General features: G+C 45.9%; 2 protein-coding genes across 2 annotated transcripts in view; one reads left to right on the top strand and one right to left on the bottom strand.

Annotated features, from left to right (window-relative positions):
• Positions 1-22,860, top strand: part of METTL15 (methyltransferase like 15) — a 285,871-nt gene that overhangs the window by 1,160 nt on the left and 261,851 nt on the right. The gene's annotated exons all lie outside the window — the stretch shown is intronic.
• The window catches only part of LOC122920060 (kinesin-like protein KIF18A), a 72,219-nt gene that overhangs the window by 4,708 nt on the left and 44,651 nt on the right, over positions 1-22,860 (bottom strand). The window contains exons 7-9 of the mRNA XM_044269271.1: positions 7,962-8,138; positions 4,503-4,577; positions 2,390-2,496 (exon numbers count right to left, since the gene is read on the bottom strand). Coding sequence (XP_044125206.1) covers positions 2,390-2,496; positions 4,503-4,577; positions 7,962-8,138 — 359 coding nt within the window. The remainder of the gene's footprint in view (positions 1-2,389; positions 2,497-4,502; positions 4,578-7,961; positions 8,139-22,860) is intronic.

Below are 22,860 nucleotides of genomic sequence, written 5' to 3'. Positions count from 1 at the left end.
CAGCTGTGCTGTGGACCCCAGACACCCTAACTGGGGTGATGCAATAAAAAGTCAAAAAAACTACCTTTCCCTTTTTTTTCCCTGCCTATCCCAAACATTCCCTAGCTGTCCCTATGTACCTGATGGGGTGCTGGGGGCAGAGATCGGGTCCTGGGGGGCACAGATCGGGGTGCAGGCAGCGGTGGCAGACACGTGCAGGCAGCTCCTCTCTCCTCCGGCGCCGGAACACAAAAGGAGGAAGAGAGGGGGCGCCTGCCTCTTTTGAATCTGCCGCCGGACCGCCCACAGACCAATCAGAAAGCGATCCTGAGTGGTGATGTCACCATCACCACTCAGGATCGCTGGATGGTGATTGGTGGAGTGAAATCACACCACCATCACCATCCTGTTCCGGGTTATCGGGTCTTCAGAGACCCGAATAACCCGGAAACGCAGAAAACCGCAGGTCTGAATTGACCTGCGGTTTTCTGCGATCGCATACATGGGGGGGTCACCGGACCCCCCGACGCATTTGCCCCAAGTGCATGCTCAATGATTTGAGCAGGCACGGGGTTCCGATCGCCGCCGGCCGCGCGGCGGTGATTGAAAATGCACAGGGCGTACATGTACGCCCTGTGTCCTTAAGTACCAGGGCACAAGGGCGTACCTGTACGCCCTGTGTCCTTAAGGGGTTAAAAGATAGTTTTTTAACGAAAAGAAGCCAAAGACAAAAAGACAATAGTCCTTAAATAACGATTTTAACAAGCCCAAAAAAAAAAAAAAAAAAAAGGGGGGGGGGTTTGGGGGTCAAAGAAGCCCTTTAAGGAAGTGCTGCTGGGAACAAGCAGCAAGCATGCGGTGGCCAAGGCTGAAAGGAAACTGTGGCGCAGATCCCAGAACAACGGTACCTACACGGACAGAGCCCAGGACTGCAGCGGTGAATGGGGAAGCACTGGCAGCTGAACACGGTGCCAGGGACCGCGGCGGTAAGCATGGGAACAGCGGCGCGAGGCAGCCGCTGTTACAGTTTGAAAAACAATCATTAAAAAGGCCCCTTTCTATCATAGGGGCTGTCAGGCCGTGCTGCACCTGAGGGGTTAACTGCCACTGATCGCAGCTCCCTGTCATAGAGGTCGGGTGCTGGCTATCCGATTCTGCAGCCGGCACTCGCCGCCTGTATTTGTAATAATGGTTTGGTTACCTTTATTGGTGGGTGGCGCAGTGCTCCCCCCGCAACAGTATTAAAAACCATTGGCGGCGCAGTGCGCCCTCCCAGCCCCCGTATTAAATCACTGGTGGCAGTGACCACAGTGTCCCCTCCCCTCCTCTTCATTGGTGGTGCAGTGGCAGTTCCGATTGGAGCCCCGCAGTATAATGGCGGGGCTCCGATCGTTTACCATGGCAGCCAGGACGCTACTGAAGCCCTGACTGCCATGGTAAGCTCCCTGCTGCTGTGTGCACAAAGCAGCAGGGAGAGTGTGAAGTCCTATTCACCCTGATAGAGCTCTATTAGGGTGAATAGGACAAGTGGTTAAAAGATCCAAGGTTCTAGCCCCTAAGAGGCTAAATAACTTCTAAAGTACAAAAAAAAAAAAAAGGGGACAAAAAAAAAGGCAAATCGCAGTTTTTTTTATTATATTTTTTTTTTCTGTTACGGCGTTCACCGCATAGGAGATATTTTTTAATATTTTAATAGTTTGGACTTTTCGGACGTGGTGATATGTTTATTTATTTATTGTTTTTATATTTTATATGTAAAATTGGGAAAGGGGGTGAATTATACTTATATAATATATATTATATATATATTTTTTTTTTTTTACTTTAGTAGCTATTTAACCTATTAGGGGCTAGAACCTGGGATCTTTTAATCCCTTGTCCTATTCACCCTAATAGAGCTCTATGAGGGTGAATAGGACTTCACACTGTCCCTGCTGCCCTGTGCTTTGTGCACACAGCAGCAGGGAGCTTACCATGGCTTCAGTAGCTTCCTGGCTGCCATGGTAACCGATCGGAGCCCCGCCATTAAATGGCTGGGGCTCCGATCGGAACTGCCACTGCACCACCAATGAAGAGGAGGGGACTCTGTGGCCACTGCCACCAATGATTTAATACTGGGGTTGGGGGGAGGGAGGGCATGCTGCGCCACCAATGGTTTTAAAACTGGGTTGGGGGGCTATGTTTCAGGGCACGTAGTCTACATGGCTTACTTTAAAACTGATTATGGAAGTGACAGACTCAGCTTCAGGAATTCACTCTTGAAACTACAAGACTATGCTAAAATAATGAACTCTTATTAGCTAAAAGTTGAGGGTCACATCCATAGTCACTCTAGGCTCTGGAAGAGAAGTAACGCCTCAGCATTAAAAAAAAGCGATGACCTGCACAACCACAGACTACAGCAAAATACCTCTTGATTTCTGCCTGTTGCTGGTTTGTGGACCCATGATTCTGCTTGCTTTGCTCTGGAATCCTTTGCTCTTCATAGGTCATCAATTTCTCCTTCAGCATGGCAATCTAAAAAGAAATACAAAAATGGGAATTTCAATGAATGTAAAGGGCATATACAAGATAACATAAAGGGTCGACTTTTTATCCTTAGAAACAGCGACATTCTTGGTCATGGGTTGTGTCTGGTATTACAATTTCTCTCTATGTAAGTGAATGAGATTCAGCAGACTACAGTGATGCTGTTTCCAGGAAACAATAAATAAATAGATCCTTTAATAATCTTAGGCTACTTTCACACTGGCGTTTTGGCTTTCGGTTTCTGAGATCCGTTCCAGGGCTCTCACAAGCGGTGATCAGTTTTGCCCTAATGGATTCTGAATGGAAAATAATCCGCTCAGAATGCATCAGTTTGCCTCCATTCAGTCACTTTCCGCTCTGGAGGCGGACACCAAAATGCTGCCTGGAGGGTTTTTTCTGTCTGCCATGTGGTGCGGAGCAAGACGGATCCGTCCTGGCACACAATGCAAGTCAATCAGGACAGATGCATTTTTTTTTGACACAACAGAAAACGGATCTGTCCTCCATTGACTTTCAATGGTGTTCATGACGGATCCGTCATAGCTAAAGAAGTCCGGACGCATGCGGTTGTATTATGGTAATGAAAGCGTTTTTGCAAATGCATGACGATGAATCCGCAAAAAAAACGCTAATGTTAAAGTAGCCTTACATAAACCCTGTTATTCCTTTAACGTGAGACTTATTTTCAAAAAAAAATGGCTCTGGTCCGCAGTAACCAGATTTGTTCCTTTTTATACACTGCTCATCCCTAGGGGTTATGGCCATCGCAGAGGTGGCCACACTTGCATACAAAAAGAGAAAAAGCTGGCCTTTCTGGTGGCCGGTAATCGCGGGAGTGAGCGCACATAGGTCCACGCGTATTAGCCCCAGTCCCCAAACACCACACTATTTTCTCTGGCATTAGGTCCTGACCACCTCGTTTCATCTATGGCTGCTTGTATACAACAGCTCCTGGGCACGCACCACAGCCTTGGAGCTGTTCTATACATCTACGGGAAGATGGAGAACTAGCAAACAAATTGTGGCAACCATTTACCATTGGTTATCACGATCTGTACAGCGCCTGCTCAGCCAAACCTGCTCTAGCAATTCTAATACAATGGCCAGCACAGTGGCTCAGTGGTTAGCACTGGTGACTTACAGCGCCGGGGTCCTAAGTTTGAGTCCAATCAGGGACAATAACTGCATGGAGTTTATATGTTCTTCCCGTGTTTGAGTGGGTTTCCTCCAGGTTCTCCGGTTTCCTCCCACACTCCAAAGACATACTGATAGGGAATCTAGATTGTGAGTAATGCTAATGTCTGTAGGCACTGTGGAATATGTCAGTGCTATATAAGTGATGAGAATGTGTTGCAAGCGCCAATGCACAGCTGCCTGTGCCATCACTCGCAGTAAAAGACACACCCCGCACGACAGGTTAAAAGGGTGTGTTGGGAGCGATGCGTGCAACACTGAAATAAGCAGAATAGACAACCCCTTTAAGTGAAAGGGACTGCGTTACAATTGTTATATATTGCTGGGTCAGGACTAATGCCGAATTGGGAAGTCTTGATGAGTTAAAAAAACAGAGCTTCAGAAAATACTTCCAAGAAGATGGACATGACATAAAAAAATAATAATATATATATATATATATACAGCTAATTTTGGGGAAAAAGGGGCATGTTCATTGCTTTCTGACTGAGCACACACACTGCTCTATCTAATGAGCTGTGGCAAGATTTGAACATGTCATCTCATCGCAGACGTCCCCTTCAATATGACGGCAGCCATGGATTCAGCTCCTCAGACTCCAGCAAACAGCTGATTTTGCTGAGGGCAGTTTCCAAGGCCCGATTATCTTCCCGGCAGCAGCGCTACGGGGAAAATGTAGTATTACAGGCCGCCATTCAGATGAGCGACTGATTTGTAATAACGTATTCTCAGTTAAATATGGGGGGTGTTATAAATAACTAGTAAATATAAGTTCACACTTTAACCCATCATGAACCTACCTCTTTCTTCTGCTGCTCGCAGATCTTAGCATATTGGCTAATGTGACTGTCCAGGCTAACCACATTACTCTTCACCTGGGAAGAAAAGAGAAGGTTAACATTTTAGCCCTCAATAATTTAAACCATGTTACAGTAATGAGGGAGACATCGAGCTGTACATTAAGAAGTGTATATATTTGCACACACACTTGGTGAGAGATGGAGATGGAAAATAAATAGAATAAAGAAGAAAATTAAATCGTAAAAAAAAAAAAAGTTCAGCTAAATTTTATATACCGGTACTTAAAGGGAGTCTGTCACCTCCATATGGCCATATCCAGTGCTTACATGGCTCTGTAGCACACCTATACAGGATTGTAACGGTACCTTTGTCTCTGTCTTTAGACTTGCACAAGCAGGAAAAATGAAGTTTAATTCATATGCAAATGAGCACTCGCAAGTGCCCAGGGGCGGCGTTCAGTGTGTAGGTGCCCAGGGGCGGCGTTCAGTGTGTAGGTGCCCAGGGGCGGCGTTCAGTGTGTAGGTGCCCAGGGGCGGTGTTCAGTGTGTAGGTGCCCAGGCTGCTCTGCCTTCTTTTCACTTTACTCTCTGCCTTTGCCTTTGCCCGTCCTCCATGTCTGTTGACTCTTCGATAGGTCCGGCCGAGGGCATGCGTACTAGGTGAAGAGATGCAGTGCCTACAATGGGCATCACCGTGCGCATGCCCCAGCCCGGCGAAGCAGTGCACAGGCGTGGGATCTTGGCCGGACCTAGCGATGACATAAAGGACTTGGAGGGCGGACAAAGGCAGAGACTGGGGAGGAGTAAAGTGAAAAGAAGGCAGAGCAGCCTGGGCACCTACACACTGAACACCGCCCCCAGGCACTTGCGAGTGTCATTTGCATATAAATTAAACTTAGTTTTTCCTGCTTGTGCAAGTCTAAAGAAAAGAACAAAGGTACAGTTACAATCCTGTATAGGTGTGCTACAGAGCCATGTAAGCACTGGATATGGCCATATGGAGGTGACAGACTCCCTTTAAGGTTGTCCCTTCTCATACAGTTTGTTTTAATAACTACTTGCATTTCTCATGTAATAATTATGGAGCATCCTTTCATACAAGTCTATATTATGCCATTTCTCTATCATTCTTAGGTGTCATGCACACGACTGACGTTTTTTGTGGTCCACCAAAAAAACGGAAGCCGCCCATGTGCCCATTGTAGAAATCCCTATTCTTGTCCGCAAAACGGACAATAGGACATGCTATATTTTTTTTGCGGGGCTACGGAACGGTGCAACAGATGCGGACAGCACACAGAGTGCTGTCAGCATCTTTTGCGGCCCCATTGAAGTGAATGGGTCTGCACCCGAGCCGCAAAAAAATGCGGCTTGGATGCGGACCACAAAAACGGTTGTGTGCATGAGGCCTTACTGGAAGGTTTTCACTGAATTGCGAACAGTCTGCAATAAAAGGTCCATCTGGGTGTTACCATTTTGGGGGGTGTCCCTGCACAGACTGGATAGACCCTTCTGGACCTTTATAGCAGACTGCTGACAATTCATTCATAAACTTTTAGTAGGAATACTAAAAGGAGTGGCAGAAGAGAGTCATAAGAATAGATGCCCCAGAATTGTTATTACAAGGGCAATGCGAGCAGTCACTAAGACAGACTTGTCAGGAAAGGAGACAGCTCCTCTAACAGGTTTGTAATTTATTTTTATTTTTTATCGGTGCATATTAAATAACAAATGCAGCAACTTTGCATTTAGTCTTTATTAAAAATCTCTTATCGCTGCGTACCAGCATCTCCTATACAGACCTATGTGTCTCCATTCTTACAGAGTACAGTCTGTGTAGTCTGATTCTTCCACCTATTGTCAACTTCTTGCCAATGTACACTCAGTACAGACGGGGAACAGCATGACTGCAGGTTCAGAAGGGTTTTTAGTCTTTTACTATAGAAACACATAAGTCTGCATGGGTGCTGTAGACATAAAAAGATTTTTTCATTAAAGGGTAACTCATTTTTATTTGCTAGTTTATTAGGCATGTATACCTGAGTTAGTCTGTCAATGATTGTCAAAAGATCTGTAATAACCTTATAATAACAGCTTTCATTAATGTCCCGTCCCTTTCCACTGCTCCCTTAAAAGACTGTTGCTAGGGCTCATCTGTCTCCCTTTTAGTATAAGCAGAAGACGGAGGGGCGGTCCTTCACACTGCATGCCTGCATTAGGCTTCAGAGTGAGGAGGCGTGTCTCTCAGTAATCCAATCTGATTGGCTGGCAGGGAGCTGCTGTCTACAGCAAGTGTGTATGGGAAGTGAGGGAAAGCAGTTTTGGCCTAAGAGAACTGGCAGAGGAGCCATCTTGAGAAGGTCCTCATATAGTAAATGTTTAAACAGTCGTAACTAAGGGAAAAACTCAAGTAAAACAGTGGTATGTGAAGAAACTAAAGATTGTGCATAATGCTGCTGCAGCAGTAACATGCTAAAACATGACAGTAACCCCTTAAGACTGTTCAAAGTTACATATTTTCTTTTTTTAATTTAAGACGCGCTGTAGCGATTAAAAAGTTATCAAGGTGGACATGGCACTTGAGGCGCTGTCAAGTCCAATTTTTATTTTTTTACATTTTAGTGGAGCACCTCTGCAAATCCCACAGGTGCCTGAAGACTGCCTCGGCAGCTGTCTCGCCCAGCTTACAGTCGCGTCTCTTCAGCTGCATATTCATTCACAAACCCTTCAAAATAAGTTTTCAAGGCTCCTGTCATTGAGGGCTCATGCACACAAACATATTTTCTTTCCGTGTCCGTTCAGTTTTTTTTTTTTTTTGCGGACCGTATGCGGAACCATTCACTTGAATGGGTCCGCGGAAAAAAAAAAAAAAAAGGAAGGTATTTCGTGTGCATTCCGTTTCCGTATGTCCTATTATTGTCCGCATTACGGACAAGGATAGTACAGTTCTATGAAGGGCCAGCTGTTCCGTTCCGTAAAATACGGAATGCACACGGACGTCATCCGTATTTTATGGACCGCAAAATACATACGGTCGTGTGCATGAGCCCTGATTACCTAACCATCTGATCGTTGAAGGTCCAACACCTCCCACGATCAGCTGTTTCCTGCAGCCTCCGGCAATATAACACGGAGTAAAACAGGACGCACAGTTCCGTTCAACGTGTAGTGGTCATGTTGGGTTACTGTGGTTCAGCTCCTATTCAATTCAACGGGAGCTGAGCTGCAGTAACCCAATACGGCCACTAAACTTTGAACGGAGCTGTCTGCTTCCTTGTGGGGGAGCAGAGTATCAGACACTCACCGACAGATCACCAATTTCAGGAGCCTGGAAAACCCCTTTAAACATGGATTTTCACAGTAATTTCTCAAAAATGCAAAAAAATAAATAAATATATATATATAAATATTTTTTTCTGAGCAATGAGCAAAATGGAAAACGCTAGGATCTTCACTTACAGCAGATTTGATATCCTTGGCTCGGTTTGCATACTTCAGAGTATTGTAGGTATCATCGTATGACAGTGAAGAGGGGCTAACAGCAGCGATCATGATAGTGTGACAGTTTCCTCCCAGCGAATCTTTTAGGAGCCGTGTAAGCTTACTGTTTCGGTAAGGTATATGTTGCTTCTTTGTCTAAAGGGCACACAAAGCATGGAACCCCCATTAATAATTTGTAGACTTGGAAAATGCATACATTGCTGTTATCTGTCCATTGTACAAAAAAGTACAGTAATATGTCCACACACAATGACCACCACACTTTAAAGATGACCAGTCACCTCTCCAGATATCTGTTTTATATCCCCCAATCCCCATGTAGTAACAAGAATACATGCCCCAGGATTATATGGTGTGCCAATCCTCTATAATCTGGGAATGAATTGCCAGCAGTCTGCAATACAGTTGCAATGAAGAGAAAACCGGCACTCCATCGATTTGCTGAATGATTCTTTTTATTGCACTCATGAACGCAGTGACGCCCGACATTTTCGCATATGCAATACAGTTCCATCTGGGTGTTATTATCAGTCGGGGTGTGCCCTGCACAGTTTGACACTGGCAGCACCACCTGGAGGGGGCAGGGCTGACTGGGTACACAGGGAGAGAGACACAGAGACTTCTCTCTCCTCTGTGTCACTGTGAGGCCAACGTGCCCACTTTGAGACTATGCACAGATTTTTGCGCGAAAAAAACGCAGTGCAATACAGTCACACAGTCCCTATCCAGGCCATGCCCAATCTACAGAGTAAAATACACGGACCGCTTCTTTAGCGATGTAGTGATAGTGATAAGGCTTATCGCACTAGAGGAATATCTAATATATTTCTGACAGATGGTAAAGATCTTCATCGGCTAAATATATTTTCCCTCACTGACCGTTGCCATAAATAGTTTTCAATTACCAAAGTATTTTTATTTATTTTTAACAGTATTCAGCTGTAATACAGGGATTTTTTTGTGCCCATACTATGGATGCAATACCCGGAGCGCCCTGAACCTGAGGTATGGCAATCTAACTCATTATGTGATGAGCTGCAGGAGGTTCAGGTGTTGCATCCATAATATGGGAGTAAAATAGCACCCATATTATATCTGTCTAAATGCAGCCTTAATTGTAGGGGTACTCCGATTATAACAAGTTATCCCCTAGCCAGTGATGGCTAACCTCCGGCACTCCAGCTGTGCTGAAGCTACGACTCCCAGCATGATCCATTCATTTCTATGGAGTTCTGAGAACAGCCAAAAATCTAAGTCAAGTTTGCCTGGAAAATGATAGGAAAAAAACGGACACGGATGCGGATGACAATCTTGTGTGCCTCCGTGTTTTTTCACGGACCCATTGACTTGAATGGGTCCGTGAACCGTTGTCCGTCAAAAAAAAATAGGACAGGTCGTATTTTTTTGACGGACAGGAAACACGGATGACAAACGGTGCATTTTCCGAGTTTTCAACAGACCCATTAAAAGTCAATGGGTCCGCAGAAAATCACAGAAAACGGAACAACGGACACGGATGCGCACAACGGTCGTGTGCATGAGGCCTAATACTGGTGACCTATCCTCAGGATAGGTCATCAGTATCAGATCAGCGGGGGTCCGACATCCGACAATACGCTGTATGAAGGGAAGGCGCGCGCAGTGTGCACGTGCCATCTCCTGTCTCTCTTCCTGCTGCTATGTCTATGGCATTTTACGCATTTCAAAGACTGTTAGGAGGATCACTTTATGGGCGCTGAGGGTCTGACCTCTGGGACCCTCACCGATCTGGTTGGTTTAGCACTGCCTCCCCTCCACGTTTTTTCCCCTGCATTACTGTGTCCGGACACTATTTAATTGATTATGGTTGTCTGTAGCTCCCTTGCATACCCAGTGGCCGGACAACCCCCCCAAAGTAAAGGCATATCCTACAGATCTTCCCTGGCTTTACAAGAGAGATCAGCAACCTTCAGCACTGCAGCTGCTGTGAAACTACAACTCCCAGCATGCACATCTACTAGGCTGTTATTGTAACTCCCATAAGAAATGTTAGGAGGTTTCTGAGAGTTGTAGTTTCAGAACAGCTGGAGCTCCGGAGGTTGCTGATCCCGGCTTTACAAAATGGAGTTAACTCTTTAGACAAAAACACATAATAAGAAAACCTGGAGACACACACGCTAACGAGTCCATTAAGGCTGGGTTCACACTTGAGCGTTGCGCAAACGTGCGTTTTACGCGCGTTTTTGACGCGCATTTTTATGCGCGTTTTTGTAATAGTAAACGCGCGTTTGTGTGATTCACTACAGTGTCCTATGGCCACAAACGCCCCAAAAGTCGCTCATGTACTTTTTGGAGCGTCGGGCGTTTTACAGCGCGATCGTACGCGCTGTAAAACGCCCAAGTGTGAACCATTCCCATAGGGAATCATTGGTTTCTCCTTGTTGAGCGTTTTACAGCGCGTAGGAACGCGCTGTAAAACGCTCAGGTGTGAACCCAGCCTTATGCATTAGAGGATCGCTTCCCCCCCCCCACCTCGCCTCCTGCTATCCTCTTCTTTTCGGAGTGAAAGTTGTGGATATATATTTTTGACTTTCATGCAACTTGGGTGTAAATTGTCTCTTTACCCCATCGGGAAAATTGATCACCCCCCACATGCCTCTTTTCTGGGGTAAGTTGCAAACCCTGTGTTTGTGACTTCTTAAACGCCAGTTGTGACAAATCTTGTTTGCACTTCACCCTCGCCACTTTCCGTGGTGGGGCGTGGTGAGGACCCGATCCTAGGCCTGGCACATTTATCTTCATTTAGCTGCCGTAGATTTGTGTTTAGGTGCACAGACTGCTGGAGGATGCCCCTAATTTATGACTAGGCCTGCATCCGCTGGCAGCACGGAGGATATCATAGACTGGCGTAAAGGTGGAATTACAATGGTTGCATTAAGATCTTAAAAAGATAAATGTACATGGAACACAATGCATTCTTATGGACTGCACCCCTCATGCTGCAAGAAGTATGCCCCATCCCGATACCCTTCTTTCTGAAAATATAAGGGTGTCTTAGCTCTAAGACCTCCCACCCAGAATTACTAGCAAATTTCAAAAGTTCTGGCCAAGCAAATGTTACTTTTTGTTCCCTCCATGTTACGCAGTATTCAGACTTTCAGATGTATTTAGGCCCTGTTCACATGGTCCAGAACTGCCTTCTACCCCCAATGTCTTCCTAACGGACAGATGAGGGGAGTATGACTGCAGAGTCCGACTACACAAGGTTTGTTTGCTGTCTGTTACCGTGGAAATGCACAGGAGGTATAGATACAAAACTGCTTGGTTTTAGATGCATTGAGGCAACATAAGGTAACAACCGCTTTCAGAACTCAACCCCTGGCAAAAAAAATAAAGATCTTGCCAAGGAAAGCTGCAGCCAGCCAGGCATTTCTCCTGCAGTGCCCCCTGCAGTGGAAATGTAGTATTACATGGCGGTCATTCAGGTTTGCCAGAAAAGCAGCTTGTACAGAGCGACTCACAAAGGGGGCTCCTGAGTGTGGGCCTCCCCCCATGTTATCCATATGCTCTATCAGGACCTATGGGAGGAGGCATCAGCAGTGTCTTTATGTGTACCAATGATGATAAAAGCCCTTGTTGATATCGTAGTAACGTATCTTGCAGATATTTTGAGATTCTTGATGGTAACGAGGTAGCGGAGGCCTGGTGAAATGGTATGTGCAGCACGTGAAGGACATGTGTTACCTCACTTGAACCTTAAGTTTGTAAGAACAACCTTGTAAGGCGCTATGCTTTCCATTTAAGCAACTATGAAGAAGTTATGGTTTCCTTGACAACTGAACTTTATGGACATCTATACAAGAATGGAAAAAAACTATATTTGTCAGCCATGGATAATTGTACTAAATGAAAACAAAATGGATTGTTGTCATGACAAATTTCTTGGAGAGGGTTGTCTGCTCTGGACAACGTAAGCTATAAATCTGATCACTGCACTGAACAACTGTTCAGCTGCCCTGCAGCGCCACCACAGGTAGAACGAAGAATTACACAATTCTCATTTAAAAATCAATGGGACGCCTCGGACACGCCAGGTCCTCCAAAGCAGTTGTGCTCTCTGTAGACGCTATCAGCTCCAAAATGGTTCTGCACAGACAACCCCCTCAACATTTTCAGCAATTTTTTCAGAAAATTGGTGAAAGCAATGCCAGGTACAACTGGGTGCTGTTTTAAAGGGGTTGGCCCATCTCGCACTTTGGTGGCAAGTCACTAGGATATGACACCAATGTCTGATAGGTGCGGGTCCCACTTTAGGTCTAGAACGAGGCCCCCAAAGTGAATGAGGGTGCATCGCGGCCACCCTCTATTTAGTTCTTAGGAGTGTTGTAAGAAGGTACAAGGAATCAACGTGTCACCGAGGTTCCTGGCCTCGGTGGAGTAAGAGCCGGTTTTTAGGTGTCAGAAGCAGTTGCCGTTTGACACCTTAATACTTAGTATGGCTGTATAGCTGATCTGGGACGGCTCTGGGTGGGTGACTACTCCCCATGTTCCAGGCCGGGTTTGGCCAGGCTTAAAAAACAGCCAGCACTGCCAGGTGAAGAGGATTACCTCAGTCTGACAGTGGAGCTCAGGAGGTGTGTGTGCTGGGATCTGAGGCCTGTGCCGTGCTGGAGGGCTGAGACCCGTCTGTAAGCAAAACGGGCCCCCTAAAATCTTGCTATGGACTGCTGGAGGCAGAAATGCCAACAAGGCGATTTTTGCCATGTGGACTTTCCATTGTGTGTGAACTAACACCAAGACTGCAAAGTGATGTTTTGTTTTTTGCTTTGTGTGTGAATAAACACGGAAGTTTGAGTTAAGAACTGGTAATTTGCCTCTGTACTGCGTCCGCACACCCTGTCTACCAGAGCGAATCCCCGCAGTGTGCTGAAAATAGCCGAGTGCTGGATTGGCCATTTCTGGAACTCCCATAAAACGTGAATGGAGAGAGAGTTCTGGAAAAGTTAGAGTTTTGCTCTCCTTCACTTTTGGGGCCCTGTCCTAGAGATGAGAGACAGGGATGACCATCACATAACTGAGCCCATATCAATCCCAAGGTCTCATCTCTCATGCACACAGCCGTATCTGATTCTCGGTCTGCAAAATACAGGATTCGCAACAAGTGGATACCTTCAATTCACATATTGTGGGAGATTTATCATCTCCCTTGCACCAGAAAAGTGGCTTAAAAAAAGTTGCAAACTACGCGTTTGTGACTTTAAAAAAAAAATGGTTGCATCTCTCTGCAGATTTAACGCCTACCTTGCCACTTTCCCTAAACGGGGCATGGCCATCCTCCCCGACAGATTTATCTTCAAACCAAGTCAGAAATCTACTGCAGACTTCTGATTAGGCAGACGGCCTTGCAGGAGGAGGCATCTATTTTATGATGAGGCATGTTCATACTAGTTCCTTGATTCGTTAGCTGGGTCTCATTCCATAGGTAGCAGGAGGAGCGATCCGATAGAACTGCCCTTGGCAGATATTGAAGAAAAAGTGTTAATAAGCCCCTGAGCTGGACTGCCAAAGTTATGCAGAGGTGCCAACTTCATACCTGGCGTGAGTGGGGAAGAATTTGCAGATTCTGCCGCAACATGTCGTGCGACAGAATCTGGCGTATATCTGTTCGTAAATGACCCCCTTTGTTCTTGAAACGATGATCTGCACACACATGTAGAGTCCATGCCCTACTGCGAACAGAACACAATAAGGAGGAAAGAAGCTGCCATTTGTTAGACCAGAAAATAAATCTGGCACAACTACTGACGGATTCGAGGAGTTATGCAAACCTAGAAATACAGCTTATAAAAGCCGGCCAATAAAAACATTCCACTGTAATATAGCATTACATACCAACAAGGGCCATGCCTTCCAGACGGTAATGTAATGGTAGTTCACAGGCTTACTGAGCACCGCTGACATGCCACATGGGTTTAATCAATGCACAACACATTAGAAATCCCCACATGTAGGACCCCAACCTCCTGCCAGGGACCGCTTATAAAATACCGAACACAGAATACATATTGCGATCTACTACCAGGCCTCCACAAAACGCTTATTTATTTATTTTTTTAGCTTTTTTCTTGCAGTGATTATTTTTGTTATCGTGGCACGACCGCAGCATTTCTGAAAGAAAAAGTGCAATTGCAGAAACTCCCATTGAGCACTTCCCCTACGCAGAACTACTCAGGGGGGGTGGGGGGGGGGGGAGGCTACACGCTTTGCAGAAAATGCTGGGCCTCATTGGATATGCACTGAGCAATATTTTAATAAAAATACATTAAAAATACACCACTGCATCCTAACCTGCAAAATTAAAGGGGAAAATACTGATGAACTATCGTCAGGATAAGTCATCAATATCTGACCGGTGGGGTTCCGACACCAAGTCAGGTGTATGGAGCAAATACTTGTATTACACTGCACTTTCGAGATGAAGTGCAATGTAATAAACAGGAAGCGGTGTTGATCGGAGGAGGGTGCTGGGTGTCAGACCCCCTCCGATCTGATATGGATGACCCATCGTGCGCATGACCTATCGTCCGCATCTTATAACATCAGCATGGATGGGGTTACGTGCACCTCTGCATCTAATCATTGGTCTCAGTCACCCTCAAATGGCATGTCACTGCAGGGCCACGTCTCTGATGAGGCCACGTCACTGCAGGGCCACGTCATGGGCTGCAGGGAGCTCATCCATGTTGACAACTGGGGACCGGAAGTCCTGTGAAGACACCCTGGGAGCCGGAACGGAGAGATGGGGAGCATCAAGTATAGATCTCTTCACAGGTATTGATGAGAGAAGGGGTATTAGAAAAAAAAAATTAAAAAAATCGGGGATAACCCCTTTAATGTCTACTCTTTCTATGCAAAGAGCTGACAGTGACAGACTGAGTAGGGACACACCCTATTAACATGAGGAGGCTAACACCCAGCTATCAAACTATTCATACATGTCCCAGGAGGAATAATAGAGACACAATACCATGTTCTAATAAAATATGCTGCGGAATTGGCCATTAATGGCAAACGATTGTGATCAGTGTTGAAATCAGGTTCTGCTATGGTACTAATAATGGCTGCACCTGAGCTTGCAGGAGGGCTGGAGAGCACCCACATAGTGCAGAGACACACAGGACCAACACTGGGTGTCGTGGTGGGGGGCACCATTAGCTGCCATGGCTGTTCCCTTCTAGTATTCATGGAAAGAGCATTGACCAGCCTTTGGTATGTCCAAAACATTGTGGAACCAGCCCTACTGCCTTTTTTTTTTTTTAATCAGTTGGGAGACGTGGCTCCAACAAGATAGCACCCGTCCACGCACTCCGCAACATGTTCTATAGCAGGGATGCTCAACCTGCGGCCCTCCAGCTGTTGCAAAACTACAACTCCCAGCCTGCCCGAACAGCCTACAGCTATCAGCCTACAGCATTGTGGGAGTTGTAGTTTTACAACAGCTGGAGGGCTGCAGGTTGAGCATGCCTGTTCTATAGGGTATCCAGCAGCTCCCCTGAATAAGGAATGTCTGGACCTGGATGGGGTGACGAACCTCCCATGCACAGCAGCCAACAACCACCTTGGCTGAACTATGGGTCCAAGTTGAGGGGCTTGGAACGATCACAGTAGTAAATCCACCATCAGTAAGATCGTAACCATTGCCAGAGTGGCCACCGATATCACAGTAGGGGAGATGCCACCCAGTATTAATGTGACCCTGCTTCATTATATACCCTGCTGCTGAACCCAAAATAAAGGGGGCACCCATTTGGTTGTGCGATTATTGACCAAGCACCACTAGCAGTAATACTTTATCAATCTTAGCTCAGTCGCATTCAGTTTTCCAGGTGTTCTTTTTTGTGTACTGTGGGGAATAAAAGCAAGTACTACAACAAATATGTTAGGAGAGCTGCGGGGGTCTCTTTAAATTATGGTACAACACACAAAAAAACTACGTAAATAATAAACGTTTACAGAACTATATGTCAATAACAGATGCGGGAAGAACGAGGACAGCTCAGGCGTATTTTATTGTACGCAGTGTTTTGGGGAAAAAAAATTGCTTTATTACAAAAACAAGAGAATGTCAAGACGGCAGTGGTACGCAGATGTGAGCAACGCAGGGTCTGACAACTTAGTCACATTGGACATATTAGATCACGTAAACAAGTGCGGGGGCTTTATGCGCCATTGAATACTCATTTTAATTACAGGCTATTTGGGAACCAAGGAAAAAAAAAAAAAAAAAAAAAGATTCAAGAGAAAATCCCCCCCGACATGTTGTTCAGTTTTGTATTGTAATTCTCGTGCCTGGGACAAGACAGCAGATGTGTTGCATCACTGTGAAGCAAATCTAGGATTCCCAGTTAAAGGGTTTGTGCCAAGTTTAATAGCTATCCTCTATCCACAGGACAGGGGAGGATTGTGTGATCAGTGGGGGTTCTATCGCTGGGACCCCGACCTGTTCCCTTGTCCTGAATGAGTAGCAAGTTAAAGGGCTCCTGTCAGCAGATTTGTCCCTATGACACTGGCTGACCTGTTACATGTGCAGCTGAAGGCATCTGTGTTGGTCCCATGTTCATATGTGCCCGCATTGCTGAGAAAAATGATTTTTTAATATATGCAAATGAGCCTCTAGGAGCAACAGGGGCGTTACCATTACACCTAGAGGCTCTGCTCTCTCTGCAACTGCTGTGCCCTCTCCACTTTCATTGACAGGTCCAGGCAGAGACAATGTCATCACACCTGGCCCTATTAATCAAAGTGGAGAGGGGTTGCAGTTTTGGAGAGAGCAGAGCCTCTAGGTGTAATAGCAATGTCCCCGTTGCTCCTAGAGGCTCATTTGCATATATTAAAACCAAATTTTTCTCAGCAATGCGGTCACATAGGAACATGGGACCAACACAGATGCCTTCAGCTGCCAAGCGCACATGTAACAGGTCAGCCGGAGTCATAGGTACAAATCTGCTGACAGATGCCCTTTAACCACCTCCGGACCGCCTAACGCACATGTGCGTTCCGGAGGTGGCAGCGCTGCGCACAGTCACGCATATACGCGTCATCTCGCGAGACGCGAGATGACGCGAGTATGCGCCCGCGCGTGCGCAGTTCGCGCCGGCATTTCATCGAGAGGTATTTCGTCAGCAACCTGCCAGCCAATGATCGTGGCTGGCAGGTTGCTGATTTTTAAAAAATCCAATCAAAGTGCCAGATAGCAGATCATATTTGTAAATATGATCTGTTATATGGCTGCCTGCTCCTCTGCTGGTTCTTTTCGTCGGTTGGATCCAGCAGAGGAGCAGGCTTCACAGTGAGTACACCAAACACTACACTATAGCCCCTGATCACCCCCCTGAACCCCAATTAACCCTTTGATCACCCCTGTCAATCACAAGTGAAAAGAAAAAAGTGATCAGTGCAAACTGTCACTTTTTTTTTTCACTGTTATTGACCGTTAGGTTTTAGGTATAGTTTAGGTCCCTTGGTTAGGTAGTTAGCGATCAGTTAGCGCCCAGCCCACCGCACCGCAGTCCGTTATTCGCTGATTAGCGTATCGCTAATCAGCATTTGTACTTTTATAGTATCTGGAAGTGATCAAAACTGATCACGGTCAGATCTATAATTGTATTAGTGTCACTTTAGTTCGCCCTCCACCCAAAACGCAGTGTTTGCCCGATCAGGCCTGATCGGTCGCCCACACGTGCGTTCGCCCACACCCGCCCCACCGCAGTGACAAAAAAAAATTTTTTTTTGATCACTGCACATTCACTTTACACGCACTGCGGCGATAAAAAAATCAGTTTTGATATTTTTTATCAACCGCAGCGGCCTCCGGTACTTCGCTAGCCTCCCCTTTGTAAGACAGGCTTGCTTTTTTTTTCTTGGGTAGTCTCAGGGAATACCCCTAAATTTAGTTGCCCACATGTCTAACAGGGGGTATTCCTCTGAAGAGGCCTACAGGCTTCTGACCCAGTCGGATGAGGAGTGGGAGCCCTCATCTGATGAATCCAGCGGGTCAGAATACGAACCTGTAGAAAGCAGTGGCTCTCTGACCCAAAGTTCGGACGAGGAGGCTGAGGTCCCTGATACCACCAGGCGTACCCGGCCCCGTGTCGCTAGACCGCAGGTTGCGCAGGATCCGCTTCAAGAGCAGCAGAGTGGGGCTGGTGCTGTCGGATTACGTGGTGAGGCATACACCAGCAGCCCAGCCCTCCCTGGACCTAGTACCAGCACTGCCGTACAACCTGGTGAAGTAGCGAGCACCAGAAGGGCAGTTGAAGCTGGTACGGTGGCACGTGCAGTAGTGACCCCGTCGCAGCCACCGCAAAGACGTGCCCGTAGAGCCCCTAGAATCCCAGAGGTGCTGGCAAACCCTGATTGGCAGTCCCCAACTTCAGCCGCACCTGTAGTTTTCCCTTTCACTGCCCAGTCTGGAGTTCGGGTTGAGACGGCTCAGATCGGTTCGGCCCTGGGATTTTTTGAGCTGTTCTTGACTGCGGAGCTTTTAGACATAGTTGTGGCCGAAACAAACAGGTATGCCACACAATTTATCACCGCTAACCCGGGAAGCTTTTATGCCCAGCCTTTCCGGTGGAAACCAGTCCAAGTTTCCGAACTTAAAACTTTTCTGGGCCTCCTCCTCAACATGGGCCTGACAAAAAAACATGAATTGCGGTCATATTGGTCCACGAACCCGATTCATCACATGCCCATGTTCTCTGCTGCCATGTCCAGGGCACGTTTTGAGGCCATCCTGCGGTTCCTGCACTTTAGTGACAACACCGCCTCCCGTCCCAGGGGCCACCCTGCTTTTGACCGGCTCCACAAAATTCGGCCCCTCATAGACCATTTCAACCAGAAATTTGCAGATATTTATACCCCAGAGCAAAACATCTGCATAGACGAGTCCCTGATACATTTTACCGGGCGCCTTGGCTTCAAACAATACATCCCAAGCAAGCGCGCCCGGTATGGGGTCAAATTGTATAAGCTCTGTGAAAGGGCCACAGGCTATACCCACAAATTTCGGGTCTATGAGGGAAAAGATCAGACCCTGGAGCCGGTCGGTTGCCCTGACTACCTGGGGAGCAGTGGGAAGACAGTTTGGGACTTGGTGTCACCCTTATTCGGCAAGGGGTACCATCTTTATGTGGACAATTTTTACACAAGTGTGGCCCTCTTTAGGCATTTGTTTCTAGAACGGATTGGCGCCTGTGGTACCGCGCAAACTAGTCGCGCGGGCTTCCCCCAACGGCTCGTTAGCACCCGTCTTGCAAGGGGGCAGAGGGCCGCACTGTGTAACGAAGAACTGCTCGCGGTGAAATGGAGAGACAAGCGTGACGTTTACATGCTCTCCTCCATTCACGCAGACACGACAATACTAATTGAGCGAGCAACCCGTGTCATTGAAAAGCCCCTCTCAGTCCACGACTATAACCTCCACATGGGAGGGGTCGACTTCAATGACCAGATGTTGTCTCCGTATTTAGTTTCCCGACGCACCAGACGCTGGTATAAGAAGGTGTCTGTATATTTAATTCAATTGGCTCTGTACAATAGTTTTGTTCTCTACAGTAAGGCTGGGAGAACTGGATCCTTCCTCAAATTTCAGGAAGAGATCATCGAGAACCTCCTGTATCCAGGAGGTTCCGTGGCCCCAACCACCAGTGTAGTTAGCCGTCTACACGAGCGACATTTCCCCAATGTCGTTCCTGGTACCTCAACCCAACCGTCACCCCGAAAAAGATGTCGTGTCTGTAGCAGGAGTGGAATAAGGCGTGACACCCGCTATTTCTGTCCTGACTGTCCGGACCACCCTGCCCTATGCTTTGGAGAGTGTTTCCGGAAGTACCACTCACAGGTACACTATTAGCATAGGGATCATCTCACCAGGACAGGCACACAGGGCTATTAGGGCCCATTCACTCACTGCTGCTTGCAAACGTCTCCTTTCACATGGGACAAAGTGCATAACGCACTTCGCCACATCTTTGGGCGATTTGCGCTTTGCACATTGACCCATGGGGAAGGAGAGGTTTGTTCTATAAAGGTTAAAAAAAAAAAAAAAAAAAAAAAACAGGTAAGCAAACAGGTTAATGTTTAGTTCCAAAAGTTAAAGTTACACGTTCTGTTCCAAAGTTAATAAAATTATTGCGTTGTGGCCTGGTTTTTTCTTTTTTTTTTTTTTTTGTCTTTTTACCTTCCAGGTGGACCAACCGATCGACCAGCTGCAGCACCGATGTGCATTCTGACAGAAGCATTGCGCTGCTGTCAGATTACACGCAAGTCGGTGTATGCGGCGCTGCAAGACGGGATTTTCTCCTCTGCAGTGACAGATACGTTTGCCAAGGCATACGAGCTGAGGAGGAGGCGGCGTTCCTATGCTTTGGCAAGCACTTTGTGTATATATATATATAAAAAAAAAAAAATCCCGGCAATGATTTATTCATCCACATCGATTGATGCGAATGGAGAAATCTGGTTTGCCAGGGCATACGAGCTAAGTGGGTATGGATGTAGGGCGGAGCTCCTATGTCCTGGCAGACGCCTTTCCCCTCCATTTTTTTTTTTTGGCAGAGATTTTTTCATCCACATTGATCGATGCGAATGAAGAAATCTGTGCCGTTCATTTTTTTCTTTCAGCCCAGAGGCTGAACGGAAAAAAAAAATCTCATTACCTGTATGCTCAATATAAGGAGAATAGCAGAAACTCCTAATGCTGGCCATACATGTAATGATTGCGGAGACCCTCAAATGCCAGGGCAGTACAAACACCCCACAACTGACCCCATTTTGGAAAGAAGACACCCCAAGGTATTTGCTGAGGGGCATATTGAGTCCATGAAAGATTGAAATTTTTGTCCTAAGTTAGCGGAAAGTGAGACTTTGTGAGAAAAAACAAAAAAAAATCAATTTCCGCTAACTTATGCGAAAAAAAAAAAAATTCTATGAACTTGCCAGGCCCCTCATTGGATACCTTGGGGTGTCTTCTTTCCAAAGTGGGGTCACATGTGGGGTATTTATACTGCCCTGGCTTTTTAGGGGCCCTAAAGCATGAGAAGAAGTCTGGGATCCAAATGTCTAAAAATGCCCTCCTAAAAGGAATTTGGGCCCCTTTGCGCATCTAGGCTGCAAAAAAGTGTGACACATCTGGTATCGCCGTACTCAGAAGAAGTTGGGGAATGTGTTTTGGGGTGTCATTTTACATATACCCATGCTGGGTGAGAAAAATATCTTGGTCAAATGCCAACTTTGTATAAAAAAATGGGAAAAGTTGTCGTTTGCCAAGATATTTTCTCACCCAGCATGGGTATATGTAAAATGACACCCCAAAACACATTCCCCAACTTCTCCTGAGTACGGACGATACCAGATGTGTGACACTTTTTTGATGCCAAGGTGGGCAAAGGGGCGCATATTCCAAAGTGCACCTTTCGTATTTCACCGGTCATTTTTTACAGATTTTGATTGCAAAGTACTTCTCACACATTTGGGCCCCTAAATTGCCAGGGCAGTATAACTACGCCACAAGTGACCCCATTTTGGAAAGAAGACACCCCAAGGTATTCTGTGAGGGGCATGGCGAGTTCCTAGAATTTTTTATTTTTTGTCGCAAGTTAGTGGAATATGAGACTTTGTAAGAAAAAAAAAAAAAAAAAAAATCATCATCATTTTCCGCTAACTTGTGACAAAAAATAAAAAGTTCTATGAACTCACTATGCCCATCAGCGAATACCTTAGGGTGTCTACTTTCCGAAATGGGGTCATTTGTGGGGTTTTTCTACTGTTTGGGCATTGTAGAACCTCAGGAAACATGACAGGTGCTCAGAAAATCAGAGCCGTTTCAAAAAGCGGAAATTCACATTTTTGTACCATAGTTTGTAAATGCTATAACTTTTACCCAAACCATTTTTTTTTTTGCCCAAACATTTTTTTTTTATCAAAGACATGTAGAACTATAAATTTAGCGAAAAATTTATATATGGATGTCGTTTTTTTTGCAAAATTTCACAGCTGAAAGTGAAAAATGTCATTTTTTTGCAAAAAAATCGTTATATTTTGATTAATAACAAAAAAAGTAAAAATGTCAGCAGCAATAAAATACCACCAAATGAAAGCTCCATTAGTGAGAAGAAAAGGAGGTAAAATTCATTTGGGTGGTAAGTTGCATGACCGAGCGATAAACGGTGAAAGGAGTGTAGTGCCGAAGTGTAAAAAGTGGCCTGGTCATGAAGGGGGTTTCACCTAGCGGGGCTGAAGTGGTTAAGTGCCCTGCCCCTCCATGGGAGAGCAGAGTGCTGTGCTCTCTCGCACTGTACTGGAAATTCTCATGTGAAGGCTGACAGACGTAACATTTAGAGTAAAGCTGGCCATAAGATCCAACGTGACAGACTGATAATCTTATATGTGTGAGAATAAAGAATACAAGAATTGGGCATGTTGGTTTTCAGCATTCTGGCTGCCTGCGCTCCCCCTAGTGGTGACTGAAGACACAAAGAAATGCATCTATAGTCATGCAGGGTATTTAGAGCACTGCAGCAGATCGCCATACTGCCGGCCTTCATAAATTCTAAGCACCATGCTGATGTAGATATTAAAAGGCAACAGCTTGCAAGTACGGTATGTGATGTTTCTGCTGTGGATATAGAACACTTCTATTTGCCTTCTTTTTACAGCAAATATTTTCCCTAAATAATAAAATATTCAAAAATGTATAAAGGGGGTTTCCGAGGGTACAATATTGATGACCTATCGTCAGGATTAAAGGTGTTTTCCGAGATTTACATACTGATGTCTTATCCTCTAGATAGGTTATCAGTATCTGATCTGTGGGGGTCCG

Source organism: Bufo gargarizans, chromosome 10 (assembly GCF_014858855.1).
Source record: "Bufo gargarizans isolate SCDJY-AF-19 chromosome 10, ASM1485885v1, whole genome shotgun sequence".
In the NCBI taxonomy this organism is placed as follows: Eukaryota; Metazoa; Chordata; class Amphibia; order Anura; family Bufonidae; genus Bufo; species Bufo gargarizans.
Note: the sequence above shows the minus strand (reverse complement) of the source record. Positions and strands in the feature narration are given on the sequence as shown.